At 36.4% G+C, this 24,715-nt stretch overlaps 1 protein-coding gene across 3 annotated transcripts in view; it reads right to left on the bottom strand.

Annotated features, from left to right (window-relative positions):
• The window catches only part of QSER1 (glutamine and serine rich 1), a 77,874-nt gene that overhangs the window by 16,204 nt on the left and 36,955 nt on the right, over window positions 1-24,715 (bottom strand). For 2 of the 3 annotated variants that reach the window (XM_035012522.1, XM_035012523.1), the window contains exons 4-8: window positions 19,110-22,796; window positions 5,401-5,732; window positions 4,136-4,252; window positions 3,418-3,551; window positions 1,962-2,179 (exon numbers count right to left, since the gene is read on the bottom strand). In XM_035012522.1, the coding sequence (XP_034868413.1) occupies window positions 1,962-2,179; window positions 3,418-3,551; window positions 4,136-4,252; window positions 5,401-5,732; window positions 19,110-22,796 (4,488 nt within the window). Of the gene's footprint in view, window positions 1-1,961; window positions 2,180-3,277; window positions 3,317-3,417; window positions 3,552-4,135; window positions 4,253-5,400; window positions 5,733-19,109; window positions 22,797-24,715 lie in introns of those variants that run through there. The other variant, XM_035012524.1, reaches the window with a different exon arrangement.

Genomic DNA, 24,715 nt, shown 5'->3' with positions numbered 1-24,715 from the left:
GCCCCTGTAATGGGTTTATTTTAAATAAATATTTTAAAAATTTATTTTAATTGATATTTGGTAGATATAAATACATAAAGCCCACAAAAACACAAATGTTTTAGAATCTTCAATAAATCTGAAGATTATAAGGAAGTCGTGAAACAAATAATTTTGAAAACCACCAGCCTATAAATCTATGTTTATTATCAATATTTGCCTTTTTAAGAAGCACTAAAAAGCTTACCTATTAGTGACACCTAGTGGCCACAACTTGAGTTACCAATAAAGAAAAATTTTATCTTGAATGTCCTTTGAGGAAGTGGTACAGTTGTGTGCACATTCAGAACCCAAAGCATTCTAAACAGTAAGGAGGAATGCTAACTGCAAAGACTACATATATTGCCTTCCACACATACTCAAAGCACTGAGTTTCTTTATAAATTCTGATGTGCACATTTTCTAAGTAGCTTTTAAAAAACAACACAAAGTAGACTTCTGCACTGAAGATGACTTTTTGTTACAATTCTATTTCTATATAAATAAGCTTTAAGATGCGCTCCCAAGCAATGACACTTGTAATGTCAGAAGCCAACCTGGCCATCAACCTCAATAGCACCCCCAATCCCAATTCATCATTCACGTTCAGCCTGAATTTCTTATGCGTCCCCCTCTTCCACCCCTACTGCCGCAACTTAGGTTCAGACTTTCAATTTATACCTGAACTATCACATCTTATAATTCAAATTCCAATTTCACCCTGTTTGCTCCCTACTTAAATCCCTCCAAGGACTCTCCTGGGCTTATAGGATCCCAGGCTTTTTAGCTTTAGCTTGGCACACGCAGCCTTCCAACAACCTTTCATCTTTTCCTGCCCACCTCCAACTTTATGCTCCAGAAGAAGGGTCACCAATTTTTTTCTGGAAAGGGCCAGGGGCAAATATTTGAGGCTTTAATGGTCATATGCTCTCTGTAGCAACGACTCAAATCTGCCACCATAGTAGAAAAGCAACTATCTGAAAATATGTAAATGAATTCATGTTCCATTTAAAACTTTTACAAGAATAGGCTGCCGGTCAGATTTGGCCCACTGGCCAGTTTGCCAACCTCTGCCCTAGACTGAACTTCTTGATGTTTCTTGCATATATTACACACCAAACTTGATGACTAATGGAATGTGTGCTGGTGTATTCTTGTGTTTTACAACTATCTAAGGTTTTAGTTTCTAATAAAGTAAATACATCTATATCTACATCCAGCCTACAAAAATGCTCTTTGGTGTCTTCAACAGTTTTAAGCGTATAAAAAAGTGTTCTATAGTCAAAAAGTTTGATAACTGCTGACCTATTTCAATCTTTTCATTTTATAAAAGAGAAACTAAGGCACACAGAGGTTACCTAGCTTAGTCAAGGGCAGCCGGTTTGCTAGGGGCAGATACCCTGCAGTATGCATGATATTATATAATTAATAAACATATTCCATGTATACGTAACTACACATTATTATATATATATTACTATACTTTACTAACTACAGTTTCAAGAGTTGCTGCTTCCTAGACTCATTTTACTCTTTTCTTCTGACATAAATATGGACTCAGACGTTGAGAACAGGACTCTTAGTATAAATTATCTGATCTAATCCCCATCCTATCCAAAGAGGTGAGATAACTGGCATTAGTATGGTTAGAACTCAAAACAGTCTTCTTTCAGTTCACTGCTTTTTCTACTTTACAAGGTTGTATGTGTGGGCAAACTGTGCTTTCAATTAGTGTTCAGGGAACGTGAATTTGTGTTTGTATGTACATATATATGTAAGTATGTATGTATTTTTAAAATTTATTTTTATAAAAGCCTAGGCTGAACTTAATTAGGTAAATCCCCTGAAAAATAAAACAATTTTGAATTGTGAGCATTACTCCTTCTCTCTGTTCATGTAGACAATCTAAAGTTATCAAGGTATTCATTTCATGGAGAACTTACCCTCATCATCACTACTACTAGAATGGATCTCAGGAGAGGAGTCAGATTGGGATGATGAAAACTCTTCTTTCCATTTCTTCCGTTTCTTTGGTGGTGGCTCAGCCTTTACTTTCAGCTGTTTAACTTTGGGTTTCACGGAAGGGGCTTTTGTAGTTGTAGTTTTTGGTGTTGGAGGATCAGAAGTTTTACTGCTACTACTTGGCTTAGCCTGAACAGTTCTGCAATGTTACAGACAAACTTCATTAACACACTGAATTGTCAAATTAAATGAATTAGACCAAAAATGAGTAACGCTAGTGAAGAAAAGTGTATTACTTCACCAACACCTCCAAAATGAAGTCCAAGTTCTACATATCTCCAATGATGATTCCCCCTCCAAATTCTCCTGAAATACACTCTTAGCCACTGACATTCAATATTCAGTTATTAAAGGACTCTTAATTCAATCTCTGTTTCTCTCTCTTCACTCCTTCTCTCCCTTTATGAACTCATTTTCCTGCAGATGAGGCTGTACAGCCAGTGATCAAAGGCTTTGGGAGGTAATGCACGATACACCCTTGATAGTCACATCTAACTCTGACCATCTGAAACCCTCACAGGCTCTGGTGGAGCCAGGTTTTGATGTGGAGACCCAACTATGTCTGTCCTAGAGCCCCTCAAGATTTTGTGTTAGTTCTGGAGGTTCAAGTGGATAAAATGTCACCATAAAAATAAGGTGTGCTGCCTTCCATAAGCTGGACTCTTAATCAAACTAGACCTTCCGAGCACTAGATTGAGAATATCTAGGCTCATATCCCCTTGTCCCCTACAGATCACAGGAATGTGGCTAGGTCATTTGTCTTCCAGATAACCCAGAATCACGATAACTAATATATGATGATAATTCTATTGTATACTTGCTTAGTAATGTATGGGTTTTACGATTTTTTCCTCAAAATTCATTTCAGTTAAAATCTGACACTTCATTATAATTTTCATTTTATGGATAAAAAAAGGGGCTTCAAAAATGTTGTGTTGCTCTAGGTCACAGAAAGCTGGACTCAACTCTTTTGACTCACCCATTTCCCCCCCCTACATTAGGGTGACACCAAAAGGACTCTGGGAAAGAAAAGAGTACCCATCCTACCATAGATAAGTCAATCCTTCAAAAGGAATCACTTATTACAGTGGGCACTGCATTTTCAGACTTGTATATAATGAAAAAACCAAACCAAACCAAACCAAACCAGGCTCTTTAACTGATGTAATTATTTATATAAAACACTGCCAGGGTGCCTGGCTGGCTTGATCAGAGGAATGTGCGACTCTTGATCTTGGGGTCGTGGGTTCAAGCCCCACACTGGGTATAGAGATTACTAAAAAAAACCAAACAAACAGAAAACTTAAAAAATTACTTTGCCAAAAATAAGTCTTCCAATAATTGCTCTATAAATATATTACATACAAAAATAAATACCTGATAGTTTGTGAAGGCTTACTTCTTGGCTTTTTGGAACACACCCTGACATACTCCTTTTTGTTTGTGTTTTCAATGAACTTCACATATATCTTTTTGTATTTACTCTTTGCATCTCCAAAATACCCAAGGTACTAAGGAAAGAAACACTCTGAATTACATACTTATACACTCTGTACATATTTGCTGGCTTGACTATCACATTGCCATCCTTTAAGTTTTTCAAATGCAGGTCTGGCCAGGCTACTTTTCACCCTCAATAAAAATGACCTCAGGCGTATTCTTACCTGCAAGCCTATACATAGAAGCAATCTCATTTGGCTAATTACCAGATGCTTACTTATTCAATGCTATTAAGTAACTACATAAGTACAAAAGAATCATTTCTATAAGTCTTCTGGTAAATCAGGATGTTTGACTGGCAGAAAAATTAATATAGCCTCTGAGTCCATATGAACTCTTCATAGACTAATAACAATTTAAAAAGAAGTCTACATATTAGTATAAAGTGATTTAATTTTCAAAAGCTGGTATTTACATACTGATTTTATTTTAAAATCAGACTATCAGAGTATCATATATCAAATTTTATGCTATTTTATATCAGAAATGTTCAATATAAATTACATTTAAATTTAAATCATTCTGTATTTTCCCCAGGATCTCTATTTTGTCAAAAAAAACCAGGAAGACTAATGGAAAGCAGCATTTTACTTACACTATTGGTAGCAGCAAATTCTCTTTGTCCATCTCGAATTTCAGGAACGAATTTCTGTAATAAAGCTTTTTGTACTTTCCAAATAGCTGGAGGTTCTTTTCCTGTTTTTAAAGCCTCCTGTAATATGTGGAATTAATTACATTTATAAAAACTAACAACAAATTCTAGACTTATAGACTCTTAGAGCTGAAAGGAAAATTAAAGACCTATCTAGCTAAACTTCTGTTTTTTACCTACCTAAACTTTTGCAACAATTCTTATAAGCTGGCTATTCAGTCTCTGCTAAAATTCTTCCAGAAATATGCACAGTAGCCCATTACCCTTCTGTGTAACTATTGGAAAGTTTTCCTCTAATAATACTGTCATACATTATTGACACAATTTTATAAGAGTATGTATGTATTAAAAAAGACCAGAAACATACATGCTAAAATATTAACAGTAGTTAATTGTGAATGGAAGGCATATAGATAATTTGAAGGTTATGTTCCTCATTATACTTTTTAATGCCATTCCTCTCTGCCCCAATTAAAAAATCAAAAGCAAGCAAACAAAACCCCAAATATAGGTTTTCTTAAACCTACTTTTTAAGAACAGCTAAACTTTTCCAGTACGAAATTTGACATTCTATGTATGGTTCTACAATTTGCAATTATGAAAATAATTCTATGTTTACATCATATTCCTGTTATTTTCTTTAAACTGTTAAATTAAAAAATCATTTTCTCGGGGCGCCTGGGTGGCTCAGTTGCTGCCTTCGGCTCAAGTCATGATCCCAGGGTCCTGGGATCGAGTTGTGCATCGGGCTCCCTGCTCAGTAGGGAGTCTGCTTCTCCCTCTCCCTCTGCCTGCCTCTCTGCCTACTTGTGCTCTCTATCTCTGTCAAATAAATAAATAAAAATCTTAAAAAAAAAAAAAAAATCATTTTCTCCAAACTCCTAATGATACAATGAGTTGGGAGCCTTGAAAAAAATTAACATTTCAAAACAGCTCTAATTACTAGTACCTAAATGCAACATAGTGACTAGTCAGAAATACATAAAACTCAGATATAAGTCAAAATTATTTTAGACTGTTTTCTTTTTCAAAATATCTGACACCTGCTGGTTTGATTTTATTATTTAACAATTATAACTTAGAATAACTATCAAAATGTAACTTTTTGCAATTCAAGCTAGATCATACTATTAAAATCATTATGAAGGCTTATTACAGGGCACGCCCACTAAACTATGACCTTTAAAACCTGTGAACATTCAAATCACCTTAAAAGTCTCTATGTCTTCTATCTTGACCACAAATTCATCACGCTCTCTGTATTGGCCTTCTCCTCCACTTTCTGTGTTTTCCTCATCTGTAAAACCTTCTATGGCAACAGTGTCCTGTCCTTTTGCAAACTGGTCTGAAGGAAGACCATCAGGTTCGCAGGGTTTTGGGGGTTCTGTAGAATTTGTATTTTCCAGGATATGTACTGCAGATGAAGTAGAGGAGGGAGGTTCTTGCTTAACTGCACCCACAGTGGTGGAGGACGGAGTAGCAGTACCAGTAGTAGTATTGGCAGTTGGGCTAGTAGTTGCCACCCGTAGGGCTTCTGAAACTACATCAAGCAAATGCAAATCAGTAAGACAAAGAAACATTCATTTGCTCTGAGTAAAATCTGAACAGTTTCAAAAGAAAGACTTGATTATTTTTACCATCAAATTGTTTGAAACAATGAATACTACAATAAGAAATTAAAGAATGGTTGTTGATTTCCAAGAATCAAAGTGATGGAATTACATCTGAATGACAATCAGACTGAGCCTCCATCAATCTACACTTACACCTAAGACCATTAAGCAGCAACAAAGATATTTTAAGTAGAGACACAAAAGTGATGCAAGATAAGAAAGGGTCAGCTGACCAAAGCTGTGAAGAATTCCTAGAAGAAAAGCCGATTTGATGTGGGAAGGGAAAACAACACCCCCAAAATACTTTGAAAAAGCTTTAAGAGCTACAGAAATAAAAAGGATTATAAAATAATATAAAAAATTGTATGCTAACAAACAACTTAGATGAAATGGACAAATTCCTAGAAAGATGAAAACCACTGAAAAGGACTCAAGAAGAAAAAGAACCTCTGAATAGACCAACAAGTACCGAGAATAAAAGAAATTAAAAAGTATCCCACAGGGCGCCTGGGTGGCTCAGTCGTCAAGCATCTGCCTTGGGCTCAGATCATGGTCCCGGGGTCCTGGGATAGAGCCCCACGTTGAGCCCCACATGGGGCTCCCTGCTCCACAGGAAGCCTGCTTCTCCCTCTCCCACTCCCCCTGCTTGTGTTCCCTCTCTTGCTGTGTCTCTGTCAAATCAATAAATAAAATCTTAAAAAAAAAAAAAAAAGTATCCCACAAAGATAAGCACAGGCCCAAATGAGTTCATGAGTAAGACTCTACCAACAGTTAAATAAGAATGAATACCAATCCATCATAAACTTGAAAAATAGGAAGAAGCACTCACTTTATAGGACTAATATCATTCCAATACCTAAACCAGACAAAAACATCATGAAAAACCAGAGGACCATTATCCCTCATGAATATAATCAAAAATATGAGCAAATCAACCAGTATATAAAAAGAACTACACATCATGACCAAGTGGGTTTTATCCTAGGAATGCATACCTAAACAGCAATCAATCACCATATTATGAACAAAGGACAAAAACCACAGGACCATCTCATTAGATGCAGAAAAAGCATTTGGCAAAATTCAACATCATGAATTTAAACACTTGTGATAAAAACACTCAACAAGCTAAAAACAGAAGGGAACTTCTTTAACCTGATAAAGGGCATCTACAAAAAAACCTGACATCATACTTAATGGTAAAAAAACTAGATGCTTTCCCCTAAGAAAGATGTCTGAAGAAATAAAAAATCTTTATTTGCAGATGACATGGTCTTGTATACAGAAAAGCCTAAGGAATCTCCTAAAAAACTATTAGAATTAATAAGTAAATTCAGCAAGTTTTCAGGGTATAAGATCAATACATAAAAATCAATTGTATTTTTTTTAAGTAAGCTCTACACCCAACCTGGCTTGAATTCACAACCCCAAGATCAAGAGTCGCATGTTCTACCTACTGAGCCAGTCAGATGCCCCCAACTGCATTTCTATATACCTGCAATGAACTATCCAGAAATTAATTTAGGAACACAATTCCATTAATAATACCATCAAAAGGAAGAAAATATTTTAGAAAAGAGGTGCAAAGCTTACAGTCTGAAAACTACACACATTGTTGAAAGAGTTCTAGTGTTCAAAAGCCTCATTATCCAGGAGAGTAGATTATTAACAGATTTTGAGAAGCTGAAAACACCGTAATTCCTATTATAACCAGGAAAAGAACAGAAATATTTCATCAAAATAATCAGAGGTTGGGAGAGTAGATGAAGATAGGAATGAAACAAGAATGTGCACGTATCAGTGATTATTAAAACTGAGTGATACATAAATTGGTTTAATTACACCAATCTTTTTGTTCATATTTGAAATGTCCATAATAAAAAGCTAAGCAAATATATTTTTAAAAAGAATGTATAACTTTGGAATCAGTAGAGGAAAAATGTATCAATACTATATAATGCCCTTTTTATGAAGCTTTAAAACAAGCCAAAAAGTACAGTGTTCAGGTATAGTATGGCATAGTATAGAATAATATAGTATATAGATATAGAGGTTATTAGGAGGTACAAATTCCAGTTACAAAATAAGTAACAGAGATGAAAAGTACTGCAGAGGGAATACAGTCAATAATATTGTAACAAAGTCATATGGTGACAGATTGAGAAGTATATGGAATTGTTGAATCAATAAGTTGTACCCTGGAAACTAATATAATATTGTATGTCAACTATACTTAAAAAAAAAAAAGTATAGATAGTGTTTAGGGATGTATACACGGGTGGTAAAATTATAAAAGAAAAGCAGGGAAGTGATTACTATCTCCAACTCAGATGGTGGTTAGTTCTAGAGGTTATAAGTTGGGTTTAATTTACTATTCAATTTATTTTCGGATTTTCTTGTTCTCTAGCAAGTAGCATTTAACGCTATAAATTTTCTTCTTTGTTCTACACTTTTGGCACATCCCATTGGTTTTGAAATGTAAATGTTCCACTGCCCTTTCTAAGTGGTTTATCATTTCAGTTTTGTTTTCCTTTTAAATCCTTGAGTTATTTTGGATAAGTTATTTAGAAGTTTTAAAAATAAAAACTTACTATTTCTTTGTCCCTTTCTTTTATTCTTTCAACTATTATTTTATAAAATTGCTGTATTGTGGTCAAGGAATATGGCTTAAGTAATGTCTGCATTTTCACATTTATAGGAATTTTATGTGTTTTTCTTACATGTTTTATATTTCCATATGTGAGTTGTATTTCACAAGAAAAAATGTTCTGAAGGAAAGAAAAGAGAGATATGGAAAAAGATACCAAAACAATAACAAAATTAGTATGGTAATATTAAAAACAGAAATTGGAAATTAAATTAGAAAAAGAAATTTTATGAAAAGGAAATTTAACTTAGTAAAATTTTATGTACCTAATCATGTGGGTTCATAACATATCAAGTACACAGTATTAGAAAAACAATCAAACATAGTTGGAAACTTTAACACACCTTTTTCAGGAATCAACAGATCAAGCAATCTAAAAACAAATAAGGATAGGGAGGATTTTAAAAACTGTTTATTATTAATAATTTCAAACATACATAAAAGTAGAGAATACAAATCCTCAAATACTATAACCCAGCCATAACAACTATGAACATTTGGTATACTTCTTTCATCTGTCCATCAGCCCCTTTTATATTTGCTGGGATAGTTTAAGGCAAATTCTAGACCGGTCATTTACCTCCAACATATACATATACATTTTCTTATATAACCTAATGTCATTTATTACATTAAACAAAAACCAAAAAGATATAAAGGATATGAACAGCATTACCAAATAAAATCTATTAGCACTTGGTATTCATGGAATATCTATAAAAATTGACCATTTACCAAGCCACTAAAAAAAATTTTTTTTAAAAAAGATTTTATTTATTTATCTGACACAGAGAGAGAGACAGCAAAAGAGGGAACACAAGCAGGGGGAGTGGGAGAAGGAGAAGCAGGCTTTCCACCGAGCAGGGAGCCCGATGTGGGGCTCGATCCCAGGACCTGGGATCATGACCTGAGCCGAAGGCAGAGGCTTAACGACTGAGCCACCCAGGCGCCCCGCCACTAAAAAATTTTCATAAATTTCCAAAAGCAGGCATTATTTAAGCATTCCCTTGACCAAAATACAGTAGGGTCATAAATTATTAATAAAGGAATACCACTACCACCACCACCAAAAACAGAAACCTACTAGGAAATAGGCAAAATCCTACTTTTTCTTAATAACTCTTGTGTTAAAAAGGAAATCAAAACTGAAATGACAAACCATTTAGAAAGGACAGTGAGAGAATTACAAATTGAAACCAGAGGCATAGATAAAGCCAGATACAATGAAGTAAACTTACACTTTAATACCATTCATGAAAAAGCAGGATATATAAAAATAAACTTAAGTATTAAGCTCAAGAAGTCAGAGAGAGAACATTAAATTGAACCCAGGGAAGATCGGGAAAAAGAATTGATTAAAGAAATTAAGAAAAAGTGAGAAAAAAATGAAAATAGGAGTTAAAAAAGAAAAGTACACTGGTTCTTTGAAAAGAACCACTAAATAGACAAACTTTTCACAGAATAGTAAGGAAAAAGATTCAAACACATTTGGAGCAAGAAAGAGAACATAACGGGGCGCCTGGGTGGCTCAGATGGTTAAGCCTCTGCCTTTGGCTCAGGTCATGATCCCGGGGTCCTGGGATCGAGCCCCACATCGGGCTCCCTGCTCCGCGGGAAGCCTGCTTCTCCCCCTCCTTCCTGCTCGAGCTCTCTATCACTATCTCTGTCTCTCTCAAATAAATAAATAAAATATTTAAAAAAAAAAAGAAAAAAGAAAGAGAACATAACTACAGAAAAAGAGGAGACTAAAAACTTAGAATGCTATGTACAACTTTATAACAATGGATTGAAAAATTTAAATGAAAGGGATGATTTTACTAGAAAATATACCTTTTTAAAAATTGATCCAGATAGATTAAACTACCTCAGGAAAAAACTGGAAAGTCCCATATATTCTTAGAAAGTTCTACTAAATCCCTATTATATGTGGTAAACTTTTTCACAGCTTAGACAAATATAAAAATTTTCCTAATTCAATGTATAAGACCAGCATATTCCTGAATATAAAAGTAAACAAGATTAAGACCAAAAAACAAAAACAAAAAACTACAACAAAAAGATTAAGACAAAAATCACTATAAACAATAATCTCATTTATGAATCTAGGTGTAAAACTCTCAAATAAAACAGTAGCAACCTAAATCTTGCAATGGATTAAAATAATTAATCATGACCAAGCAGGGTTCATGGTAGAGTTTTCTTAAAAAGGTTCAACACTAAGAAATCAAATAATAGATTGGGGTGCATGGGTGGTTCAATCACTTAAGACAGACTCTTGGTTTTGGCTCAGGTCCTTATCTCTGGGTTGTGAGATCGCACCCCTCTCGTTGGGCTCTGTGCTCAACGTGGAGTCTGCTTGAGAGTCTCTCTCTCCCTCTCCTTCTGCCCCTCCCCCTGCTTGCACGCAGGTGCTCTCTCTCTTGAAAATAGGTAAATCACAAAATTCAATACCCACCGTTAATTTAGAAATATTTTTTAAGAACCTCAAAACAGGTTCAGCATTAGGAAATCAAGTAACAGGATAATGTGGAGAAAAAAGGAGATTTATTAGAGGGTCAAAAAGGCATCTGACAAAATTCAATACCCACTGTTAATTTTTTTAAAAAGTGAGAACCTCAAAACAGAAGGAAATTTTCTTAAAGAGTATATAGTACTAGAAACTGACAACAAATAGATTTCATAGTCAAACACTACATATTCTGTTTAATACCAAGGAGGAGGTCAGGATGCTTGCTCTCATTGCTACTACTAAACAGAGGCTGAGCCAGTAAGTTAAATTACAAGAAAAAAAAAAAAAAAGAAGAGAGAAAGATAAAACTCTCATTATTTTTACAAGACCCCATAACTGTCTACCTAAAAATGCAAGAAAGGCAGGTGGAAACACTGTTAAAATAAAAATCCAACAAAAATGCCAAAGCCAAAATGGAGATACAAAAATCAGTAATTGCCATACACCACCATCAGTAACCAATAAGAAGTCAAAATGGAGAAAACTGTAGTTAAAAAACTCCAGAAACTATAATATCTATGTAGAGAAAAATGACATAATATGAAAATATATAAGATCTGAATAAGTAGAAAAACAATATATTCTATAAGTGGATGAGAAGACAATACTGTAAAGATAGATTTTCCCTTAAAATTAATTTATGAATTCAATGTAATCACAATAAAAATACCAAAACATTGAAGAGACTCCTACTTGCCCATTCCAGGATAATTTGAGCATCAGAAATCATGACTGTAAATTGATAAAACAATAAATTTTTTTAAAAAGTCATGGCTTCTGGTGCCAAGCAAGATGAAGTAAGCCCACTAGAGCCTATTATCACCCATGTATTACAAATAAACACTCCGGAGAAAATATAAAATGCAACTATCTGAAGACTCTGAAAAGTTAATAAAGCAGGTAGATTGGAGAGGTAAGTGCAAATTTAAATAACAATCTTTATATGGAGATGTTTCTTATTTCTTTCCTCTCTTATCACCTAGCACTGACCAGAGGGTGACCCCGATGAAGAACTGCACAGGGCACAGAAAACAAAAACTCCAAGAAAATCTGTTTTTCCAGACAGAAGAGTAAAGAAAAGAGCCCCATGCAAGGTGAAGAATGTGGGGGGCAAATGCCTTTTCTTTCTTCTCTTTTCTCTCTCCCAGCCCTGCCCCAAGGGCAACCCAAGTCACAAAGCTGCAATGCTGCAGTGGCGAACCAGACATCTTCAGCCATGACCGAATGCCTGTCTTTTGGGCATTCCAGAGGAACCTGGCAACAGGGCCACTATGGCATGAAGAGTGCAGGGAATGTTACAGGACATATATAATATATATATAGTTACACAGTCAACTATATCTCAGTAAAGCTGGGGGAGGAAGTCTAGCAGGATTCCCTATTTTTTGTCTTCTACTGCTATATTGCCTTAGGCCCCAGTTGCAGATAATTGTGTCAAAGCACCAGCAGCTAAAACTCCAAGAAAAATTCCAGTTTTCTAGCCAAATGCCTAAGGAAAGGGAACCCAGGGAGCTGGGTAGTATGGGAAATTCCCAGGGAGGAAACAGCTGGAGAATGGTATCCACTAATTCTGTGTATGAACACATACAAATCTCAGTTTCATGCTTAAACTGCACTTATGCAGAGTAGATCCAAACTATCATAATGAAGCCTTCGAGATCTAAACTATAACAAAGGCTACCCTTCATCCAAGTTCTGGACTAAGCACTGAAATAGATCCAAAGCAGCAGAGCAAAGACTTTGAAAACTGAACCAACAACGGAACCACCACTCAAAGATGAGACAGAATTTGTAGTCTGACTGCCTGCTAAAACAACACAAATCAACATTTTCCAGAGGATTTTAATAGAACCCAGAGTCTTACAGTATAGTACTCAAAATGTCCAAGATACAATCCAAAATTGCTAAATATACAAAGAACCAGAAAAGTGTGACCAATTCTCAAAGGGAAACTAGATGCCACTCTTAACATGAGTCCGATGTTGGAATTATCAGTCTTGAAAGCAGCTATTATAACCATGCTCCATGAAGTAAGGTAGACATACTTTTATTTTTTTTATTTTTACTTTTTAAAAAAGATTTTTATTTATTTATTTGACAGAGAGAGACACAGTGAGAGAGGGAACACAAGCAGGGGGAGTGGGAGAGGGAGAAGCAGGCCTCCCGCAGAGCAGGGAGCCCGATGCGGGGCTCGATCCCAGGACCCTGGGATCATGACCTGAGCTGAAGGCAGATGCTTAACTACTGAGCCACCCAGGGGCCCAGTAGACATATTTTTAAAATGAATGGAAGTATGTAAATTCTCAGTAGAGAAAAGAGAAACTAGCGGCGCCTGGGTGGCTCAGTTGGTTAAGCGACTGCCTTCAGCTCAGGTCATGATCCTGGAGTCCCGGGATCAAGTCCCGCATCGGGCTCCCTGCTCGGCGGGGAGTCTGCTTCTCCCTCTCCCGCTCCCCCCTCTTGTGCTCGCTCTCTCTCTCACTCTCTCTCTCAAATAAATAAAATCTTAAAAAAAAAAAAAAGAGAAACTAGAAAAAAGAACCAAAGACAAATTTTATAATTGAAAATATATCTGAAATAAAAAATTCACTGGATGGGACCATAATAACAGAATTGAGAAGGCTGAAAAATCAATGAACTTTTAACATAGGCCAATAAGAATTATACATCTGAAGAACAGAGGGGAAAAGATTGGAAAAAAAATGAACAGAGCTTCAGGAACAATATCAAAAAGTTTACATTTGTGTCACTGGAGTCCCATAAGAAGAGAAAGATTGGTACAGAAAAAATAATGTCCCCAAACTTCTCAAATTTGATAAAAGACATACATTTTACAGATTCAAGAAACTCTATGAACTCCAAGCAGGATAAGCCCTACCCAGATAAACAATTACAATGCTGAAAACCAAAGAAAAAGAAAAAGCCTTAGAAAAGGAAAAGTTTTTCAGGCTGATGGGAAATGATGCCAGAGGGACACTTGGAACATCAGGAATAAAGGAACTGCAACAGAAATTATAGATACCTAGGTAAATATAATAGGCTTTTTTCTTCCTCTTAAGTTCCTGAAAGCATATTTTTGACTGTTTTTCTTTTTTTTTTTAAGATTTTATTTTATTTTATTTTATTTATTTATTTTTTTTTAAATTTTATTTATTTATTTGAGACAGAGAGAATGAGAGACAGAGAGCATGAGAGGGAGGAGGGTCAGAGGGAGAAGCAGACTCCCTGCCGAGCTGGGAGCCCGATGCGGGACTCGATCCCGGGACTCCAGGATCATGACCTGAGCCGAAGGCAGTCGCTTAACCAACTGAGCCACCCAGGCGCCCCTTAAGATTTTATTTTTTGACAGAGAGAGATAGCGAGAGAGGGAACACAAGCAGGGGGAGTGGGAGAGAGAGAAGCAGGCTTCCCGCTGAGCAGGGAGCCCTATGCAGGACCGATCCCAGGACCCTGGGATCATGACCTGAGCCGAAGGCAGACGCGTTTAATGACTAAGCCACCCAGGCGCCCCCGAAAGTATATTTGACTGTTGAAAGCAAAAATTACACCTTTAGGGACGCCTAGGTGGCTCAGTCGGTTAAGCGTCTGCCTTCGGCCCAGGTCATGATCCCAGGGTCCTGGGATCGAGTCCCACATCGGGCTCCTTGCTCAGCAGGGAACCTGCTTCTCTCTCTCTCTCTTCCTCTGCTTGTGCTCTCTCTGTCAAATAAATAAAATCTTAAAAAAAAAATTACACCTTTATTAGGGGTTTCAATATATGTAGATAGATATACATAGGACAAAATATGTCTAACATAAGGGCAAGGTTAACATAAAGGGACCTGTATGGTTGTTAGGCTATGACATTTTACTTAAAATCATAAAAATATTAATTCTAAGTGGATGGTAATCACTAGGCCAACCACTAGAAGCATAATACAAAAAGATACAGCCAGAAAAAGCAGAGATAAATTTAGAAATGAAATACTAAAAGTTCAAATAATGTGTTTTAGAAAGACAGGAAAGAGGAAACAAAAAAAAGGAGAAAACCAGCAAACAAAAAAGGGAGAAAACCAGAAAACAATAAAATGGAAGATCTAGCTATATCAATAATTACATTAAATGTAATCAATACCAGCAGAATATACATTCTTTTAAAGTACATATGGAACATTAATCAATATCAAGCATATTCTGGGCCATAAACCTAACCTTAACAAATTTAAGAGAACTGAAATTATACAAAGTAGAAATCAATAAAGGAAAGGTATCTCAAAAATACCCAACTATTTGAAAATTAAATAACTCATGGATCAAAGAGGAAGCATCAAAGAGTACTGAAAGAAAATAAAAATAATAATAAAAATAAAATTTGTGGGACACAGCTAAAGCAAGGTTTAGAGAGAGGTTTATAACATTAAATGCTTATAGCAGAAAAGAAGAGGGGTCTCATATTAACAAGTTAGGCTTCTACCACAAGAAACTAGAAAAATAGAGCATAATAAACCTAAATCCAGCAGGAAAAAGGAAATAATGAGAACAGCAAAAATCAATGAAATTGCCAACGAAGGAGAAAAAGAATCAATAAAAATCAAAAAACTTCTATCCAGACTGACCACAAGAAAGAGAAGACACAAATCACCAACATGAGGAAATGCTACCAACAACTCTATACCCATAAATTTGACAACTCAGATAAAATAGACCAATTCCTTCAAAGATGCAAACTACCAAACACAGTCAAGAATAAACAGACAAAGCGAATAGTTCCATATCAAAGAAACTGAATTCACAGCAAAAAACTTTCTGACAAAGAAAACTCCAGGTCCAGATGGTTTCACTAACAAATTCAATCAAACATTTGTGGAAGAAATAGTATTACCCAATCTCTTGCAGAAAAGAGAAAAGAAGGGGACAGTCCCCAATTCATTTATGAGGTCAGCAATAACCAGACACCAAAATCTAACAAAGGCATTACAAAAGGAAAACTACACGCCAATATCCACTGCAAAGACGGATGCAAAAAATTTAGAGAATTGAATTCATCAATGTATAAAAAAGAATAATATATCACAGTTGTTGGGGTTTATCTCCTGGGAATGCAAGGCCATGAATATATTTGAAAATCAGTTAATGTAATTCACCATATTGAAAGACTAAGAAAACTACACAATCATTTCAACAGATGAAGAAAAAGCATTTGGCAAAATTCAACCTCTGTTCATTATAAAAACCGTTAGCAAACTATGAAATGTAAAGAATTTCTTTAATGTGATAAGAAATCTACAAAACCCCTACAGTTAACATCATACTCAATGGCAAAAGGTTGATTTCTTTCCTCCAAAGATCAAGAACATGCTCAGGATGTCAACACTCAACACTTTCACTAAACACTGTATAGGAATGTTATTCCTGTGTGTTAAGACAGGAATGAAAAAGTATAAGATTGAAAAAGAAAAAATAAAACTATCCTTATTTGCAGATGACATAATTTCCTACATTAAAAAATCCTAAGGAATCTTAAAAAAGCCCCCTAGAATAAATAAACTGCATAGATTTGAAGGATTTAATATCAACATATTTAAAAAATCATCTGTATTTTTATAATCTACCAATAAATAATTGGAATTTGAAAATTCTTTTTTTATATTTATTTTTTTTATTCTTATGTTAATCCCCATACATTACTGGAATTTGAAAACTCTTAAAAGTATCATTTACAATAAATAGCACCAAAAATATTTAGCATCTATATCTCTAACTATAGATCACATGCAGGCTCTATTTGCCCCAAACTATAAAAGACTAGTGAAAGTCATGAATTATTAAAACTCAGTACATTGTTAACAGTTCAGATTTCCTCAAATTGCTATATATTCAAGGAAATCAAAGTCATAATTTCAGTGGGATTTTTTTTCTTTTCTGGTAAATACCACTGATTTGAAAATTTATATGGAAAAGGAAAGGAATTAGAATAGCAAAACAGTTTTGAAAAAGAACAAATTTGGAGGACTCACAACTACCCTTTTGTAAGACTTACTGTAAAGCGACAGCAATTAAAACAGTGTGGTATTTCTGAAAGCATAAACACATAGATCCAATGTAAAGAACTGAGAGTTCAAAAACAGATTCATACAAATATGGTCCACTGATTTTTTGACAAAGATGCAAAGGCAATAAAAGGAGAAAGGATTCTTTTCAACAAATGGTGCTGGAAAAACTGGACTTCTATATGCCAAAAAATTAACTTCAACCCATACCTCACCTTACACAAAAATAAAATAAAAATGGATCAGACTTGGGGCGCCTGACTGGCTCAGTCAGTAGAGGATGCTACTCTTGATCTCGGAGTTGTGAGTTCAAGCCCCATGTTGGGTGCAGAGCTTACTTTAAAAAGGTGGGGGGTGGAGATCAAAGACCTAAATGTAAAATGCAAAAGTTAAAAACTTCTAGAAGAAAACAGAACATTTTTGTGATCATAGGTTAGGCAAAGATTTCTTAGGACACAAGCACAAATCATAAAAGGAAAAGGGATAAATTAGACCTCATTGCAATTTAAATTTAAATTTATCTTTCAGAGATACTTGAGGGCTGTGGGAATTCAGAGGATATAAGCACGAATTCTGCCTGGAGTAACTTCCACAAAGTGATTTGGAAGCTAAGTCTTCATAGGTAACAAAGTGTCTGTTGGGTTGAAAAAAATGGAGGGGCCATTCTAGCTAGAGAAGAACTTGTCCAAAGATGATTGTGAACTGGGCTTACAGGTGCCAGGAACAATGAGGAATTCAGTCATTATAGAAGAGGAAAAGTGGAAAGAATGGAACCAGAAAGTAAAATATGGAAAGGGAGAATTTTTACATACTATTTTAATGTTTTTCCCCAGAAGCACTAAGAAGTATTCTACCGGTGTGAGGGATTCTAATCAGAAGCAAGAGATGAGTTCTTCCACAGGAGGCAGTGGGGATGGTAGCAAGAGAACTTCGAAGACCTAATACTAAGAACTGGGTTGATGGTGATGATTAAAAGTACAAATGAAGCAATAACACTTGTCTGGAAGAAACTAGTCTTAGATTCGTATTTTAGAACAGAAATTACAAAAGCTTTGTTCTACAAGTGGAAAGAGGAAATAATGATTGCAAAGTGCCCTGAATTGGGGAAAAAGGAGTATAAAACCTTACTAGGATTAGCCACATCCATAATGTCTTTGATTCTAACATTGACTTCCCATTATACTAATTTCCCTGTACAACAAAATGAGAATTTTTTAGAAATGTATTAACAGATATCTGGGGGATACCAGTGTCTTGAGTCCAGAGAGAAGCTAGGAAGTACATCACAAAACAAGGTTTAACTCTGAAAGCACCACTTTATTTATACAAAAGCAGTAGGCAGGAATATAGGCTCTACCACCAGACAAACCTGAGTGCAGACTCCAGCTGTGTCACTTACTAGTTGTAGGGACCTGCACAATTCATTTACTCTTGGCTATACCATCTATATATTGGAGATAACAGTGCATATCTCACAACATTGCTACTAGGTCCTAGCACAGAGGTGGTGGCTATTTTATTGTTATAAGTGTTTTCCCTTACCATATTCCTTAAAATAGTTGACATGAGGCAGTGCTTCTTAAAATAGTTCCTCTAAATGTTCTCTTAACTACAGAGTAGAGTGAAACACACACCCAAAGATTTGGCGACATAGTCTGGAGCCTACACAAAATTTTTAAATTTTATCTTAATTATATTCATGTGCATGCTACACATAATATAACCATGTTTAATAGTAAAATATTAATCTTCAGGTAAAACTGACATACCAAGAAAATATGCCAGTTTATACTACAAAAGAGCCCCCAATACAATGCCTCATATCCATAAAGCCACCTCAAGATGTCTCAGATTAGAGAAGTCTGGATACAAACTATGTAAATTATGTGTCATGTGGTAGAAAGTAAAAAAAAAAAAAAATAGAAGTTTTCAACCTAAACCCCAAAACTTTCCTACAGGGAAGGAGCATTAAAAAAAATAGGTATCTAAAATACCCACCTATGCATTTGTCCTGAAAATTTATCTAGACCTGCTTCAAGCTAAGAAAACTTCAAACCCAGTCTATTAGCATAAAAATAGTGGAAAGCCCTAATTATGAATCTAAAATTGAAAACTTTACCTGTTTTCTTCTTTTTATCAGAAGTAGCATCCAATGTATTTAAGGTCGTAGAGGCGCTTTTATAAATATCATGACTGCATACTCCAGAATCTTCTTCATCAGAAGAAAATGAAGATAAATGGTCCAAGTTTTTAAGTTCATTATCGACTTTTTCTGATGGACTGTTACCCCCAGTTTCAGACACTAATGGTGTGGGTGTTGTAGAAGAAGTCTTTGGAAGCGGTGGGGGACAAAGTGTACGAACAGTCTGGGTCCCTGGTCGTCTAGTCCTGTTGGGCATTCGGACGGCAAGAGTGGAAAACTGCTGCTTGGGCCCGGATTTCAGAAAATCTAAGAAAGAGGCAATAAATCCTGTTTTGACTTCTGGCTGTTTTTCCTCTACTTCTTTGATCTTCTGTCTCATTTTTTCCTGGTGCTGATAACCATCGTGGCAGCTTTCTGAGGAAGGAGGGGTGTATGGCAAATACATATCTGTTCCCCTTGGATTCTGGCGTTTGCCCTGGGCAGTTCTTTTTGACTGTTTCTGATTACTGTTGTCTTCCTCTTTCATTTGCCCCTTTCCGGGTTTTTTCTTCTGCAGGTTAAAATGCATTAAATCTTGGTTTTCCTCTTCAATCTTGACACCAACGGCCTCCCCAGGTTGGGCCATGGCCAACAGTGCAAGTGCACTTCTAGTTGGGTTCACCGACACACCACTGTCATCACCCCCTAAGGTGAGCTCACTCTCCGATGCAGCACTCTCTCCACTTATACTTCTACTAGAAATAAACTCCTGGTTTCTGTTATTATTTAATGTATTATCAATAGGAACTTCGCTATCCTCTTCCGATTCATGATTGGTGGCAGACTGTTTCTTGAATGAGCCAGAACTTTGCTCCTGGGCTTCATGACTTGGTCCAACCACTGGTGAAATTACTTTAGATGCTTTATTTTGACCATTTTCAATATGCTGTTGATCAAGAGTCATTTTTGACTGGAGGGTAGGTACTGGTGAAAGGTTTACAGTGACTTGATTTCCATTTAAGGAAATATCATTTATATTCTGTGGCTTTCCTACTGCAGTTGTTATGGAGTTAAAATCTGAAGTCACATGTCCAACATCTAATGACTGTTGAAAATGAGATTTAGAATCACCATCTTCAACTGCTGTAATGGTTTCATTTGAAGTTGACTTGGAAAAATCAGAAGGAGTAACCCCACAAGCTGCTGCTGTAGCTGCTAAGATATCATCTACATTTGATAAAATATTTCTCTCATCACTGAGAAGCATTGCCTCTGGGAAACATATTGATCCAAGAGAAACAAAATGATTCTTCGAATCATGTTGATTTGTTTCACTAAAATGGCCCTTTGTTGTTAGGTGTTGTTGTAATGGTTTTGAAGACTCAGAGAGGTCCATTTTCATCATTTCAGAAGTCTGAGGATGGAGGTGCTGCTGAGAATGATCACCATTGGTCTGAATAATATGACCATCCATTTGAAGGAAAGGATGTACAATTTGTTGAGGACTTTGAACACGCTGTACTTGTAAAGATGCCTTTACTTGTCCTAAACCTGCCTGCAGTATTGACTGCTGAAGAATTTGTAGATCACAGGTAGAATCTAAAAGAACCTGTGTATTAGGAAGAGAAGCCTGATGGCCATGCCCTAAAGAATGATTTGGAATTTGAATCTGAGATGAAGCATTGATTATTTGATCATGTTGCTCCTGGACCTTGGCTTCATGTACCTTGTGTATAAGGGCATGCTGCTGGGTGAGGTCTTTAGCATTCAATCTTATTTGTGGTGTTTGCATTAAATTAGTTGCCTTCTTAATATCAAGGGTTGCTGCACTGACTTGGCCAATTTGTTGGGTAAGTTGTGTCACTGAACCAACCATGCTTTCTTCTTTTTTTGACCCTTGTAGGGCAATCCCAACAACCTGATCCTCAAGACGAGAATTACTTCTGATCACACTCTGAGAATATCTGTCCTCTGCCTTTGACACCTTATAAGCTGATTCTTGAACATTAATTTCTCCATCAGATAGCCTTTGGGTTGATGACTCATGAGATACTTGTGGCTGTAATACCTGTAACTCCTGCATTGGAAAATCCTCTTCTTGCTTTGAAGATGTATACACATTTGAGTCAAGTTTTCTTTCAGCATAAGACTTTGGATCAGGGGAAGGTATGTTGTTCTGTAATGTCTGACAGTGGGTAGAGGATGCAAAAGATGATGACTGGACAGCAGGCAAAAACTTTTGGGACTGGGGAGATGATGACCCTTGAGTCTGAGCATTTTGGGAAGAATGCATAGAAATATAATTCTGGTTTGGACTAGAATCTGACAGATTCTGAGCCCGAGAGGCGGAAGAGTAAGAGAGAGAAGGGGCTGTTAATGTTAGGGACTGCCCTGAAGCATAGCTTTCTGAGGGACTAACAACTGACAATACTTGTGACTGAGATGAATAACTAACCTGTGTCTGGCTAACTGGTGATAAACCCTGAGAATGACTAGATGAATAACTTTGAGACTGACTAACTGAAGATAGATCTCTCGTTTGAGCAGGGTAGTTCTCATTTGTAACTGAAGATAATACTTCCTGTTGATTAGAGGAATAATTAAGGGTCTGATTTTCAGAAGTTATAGTCTGAGATGATCCAGAAAAAGTCAATGTTTTATATAAGGATGGCAACTTCTCGACTTTGTTGGACCTATACACCTGTGAATGAACAATAGATGGCACATTATGTGGCTGTCCTAAACCGTAATTCTGGGACTGACTGACTGATAAAAGGCTTGGTAGCTGCGCTGTAGAATAAATCTGTGCTTGGCCCGATATTACAGAACTTGGATTATGTAAAGGTTTGGAATAGCTTAATGTTTGCACAGGAGGAATTATACTTTGAGGTTTGGGGGTCTTAGTTGACGTTAGTGGTTGTTTCGTAGAACAGCTTTTTACTTTTGTGGTAGAAGGAGGAAACCCTGATGATGGAATTGCAGATGAGTAAGACTGAGCAAGATCCACTGACACCTGGGAGGTCTTCTGTTGTAATCCTCCATTGCTCACCTGAGTAGAATCTCCGATTGGGCTACAGGATAAAGATGACTGCCTGCTTGTTTCCTGAAAATTAACTACACTTGCATTTGATAGATAGCTATGTAAGGAATGCTGTGAACCAGTCAGTTGTGCCTGAATAGACTGGGTACCTGAAGGCCGCTGATGGTGTTTAATAACACTACATTCTCGAAGAAGAGCTCTTTCAATGGAAGCAGTAGAACTAGTAAAGAGAGTTGAACTGTAGGCTTGAGGAGTTTGCTGGGCTCCCCCAAGTGCTGAAGGCAACAAACTAAATTGAGGTTGTAAAAGATGGGGTGCAGACTCTTGAGCTGAGCGGTATGTTGAAGACTGAGGTGGTATGCTGTTACTTAACGCAGAACTGCCCAGGCGCTCAAATGCCAAAGCAGTTGGAACAGTTCCCTGGGAAGTCTTGATTTGTAGCAAAGGGTCGTGAGGATTTAAAATTCCATTTGATGTAGTGTTAAAAGATGAATCCTGAAGCACCAAAGGTGAGGTGGTAGCAAAGTTTCTATTGCTGAAGGTGGTGGGATGCTGATAAGCAGAGAGGGCAGAGGGTGGAAGTGTTCCAGTGGTTGGCAAAGGTCCAGTAACAAACAGCTCAGTTGCTGCTGAGGAATGCATACCTAGGAAGAGAAAACAAAAAAATTTATGCAATTACAGCACAAATACACACACACATCTTCATAGTAGAGACTTAACATAACCTTTAACCCATTAAAATCTCCAAGACTGAAAAGCCTGACAAATTAGTTGTGTGTGTAAATTTCAAAAATTACATTTCAAAAACAGCTAGCTTTCTTTTTTAATTTTTACTTCTGAGAGAGTGGGTGTGCGTGTGGGTGAGGGGGGGCAGAGGGGAAGAATCTTTTTTTAAGATTTATTTATTTATTTTAGAGAAAGCAAGTGAGCACAGGGCACAGGGGCAGAGGGAGAGAGGGAGTCTCAAGCAGACTCCACCTTAAGCATGGAATACAATGCGGAACTTGATCTCATGACCTAAGCTGAAACCAAGAGTTGGTTGCTTAACTGACTGAGCCACCCAGGTGCCTTAAAACAGCTAGCTTTCTTAAAGCAAAAACAAAATTACAAAGGTATTAGTAATTCCTATCTATATAAATGAATTTATATATGTTAGATAAGGTCACCTGAAAATTAAAATAAAAATGTGGCTGGGTGATAGACATTGGGGAGGGTATGTGCTATGGTGAGCACTGTGAATTATGTTAAGACTGATGAATCACAGACCTGTACCTCTGAAACAAATAATACATTATATGTTAAAAAAAGAGAGACAGAGAAGATAGTAGGAAGGGAAAATTGAAGGGGGGGGAATAGGAGGGGGAGACGAACCATGAGAGACTATGGACTCTGAGAAACAAACTGAGGGTTCTAGAGGGGAGGGGGGTGGGAGGATGGGTTAGCCTGGTGATGGGTATTAAAGAGGGCACGTACTGCATGGAGCACTGGGTGTTACACGCAAACAGTGAATCATGGAACACTACATCAAAAACTGATGATGTAATGTGTGGTGATTAACGTAACATAATAAAATTTAAAAAAATGTATACATAATCTCTAGTGATTAATTTATCCTGAAATCTCAATGCAATAGCATCAGACAAGCTAAAATATTCATAACATTAAAATTAAACCCAAACTGCCTACATTTAACATGATAAATAAATCTAAAAATAAACAGTGAAGTTAATACTGCAAAGTTTCTTTTATCAAAATATATACATTTTGGGGGCACCTGGGTGGCTCAGTCAGTTAGGCGTCTGACTGGATTTTGGCTAAGGTCATGATCTCAGGGTCGTGGAATTGAGCCCCGCAATGGGATCCTCACTCAGTGAAAGTCAGCTGGAGATTCTCTCTCTCCTTCTGCCTCCCCCTCCATACACTCTCTCTCTCTCTAATAAGTAAATAAACCTTAAAACACATACATATATATGTATATATACATATATACACACTTAAAAATATCTTGGATTTCAACTTTCGGCTTCCTGTGAACAAATTCCCAAGATAATAGATGCATGCTTATCATAAAAGGCTGATCAGAAATTAGTATTGTCAAGGAGATTTATTACCATTTCAGGAAAGCATTCTAGCCACATATAGCAAAAGTTAACATATACTCTTATGATCTCAAAGTTCTGCTTTTAGAAATCTATTTTATGGAAATAAGTGGACAAAAACATTTGTACAAGATACTCTTTATAGTTATTGTGTATGCTGATAAGTAGAAACAACCCATATGTCCATCAACACAGGATTGATCAAATAATTATGGCATAACTGATTAATACTATTGCTGTAAACACTGATTAAGTGGATATATATGTCTTGACATACAAAGGTATCAAAAAAGAGTAAATATCAAACTGTTAACTCTTCTCTACAAAAGTGGGACTGTAGTAAGGAACTATCACTTTCCCTTTTGTAGACCTTATTATTGTTTACATGTTTTTTAGTGAACTGCCATTAAAATTTTTTTAGTTAGGGCACCTGGGTGGCTCAGTTGTTAAGTGTCTGCCTTGGG

Source organism: Mirounga leonina, unplaced genomic scaffold (genome assembly GCF_011800145.1).
Source record: "Mirounga leonina isolate KUSES-001 unplaced genomic scaffold, KU_Mleo_1.0 Mir_166, whole genome shotgun sequence".
Taxonomy (NCBI): Eukaryota; Metazoa; Chordata; class Mammalia; order Carnivora; family Phocidae; genus Mirounga; species Mirounga leonina.
This window is presented reverse-complemented; position numbering and strand designations above follow the sequence as displayed.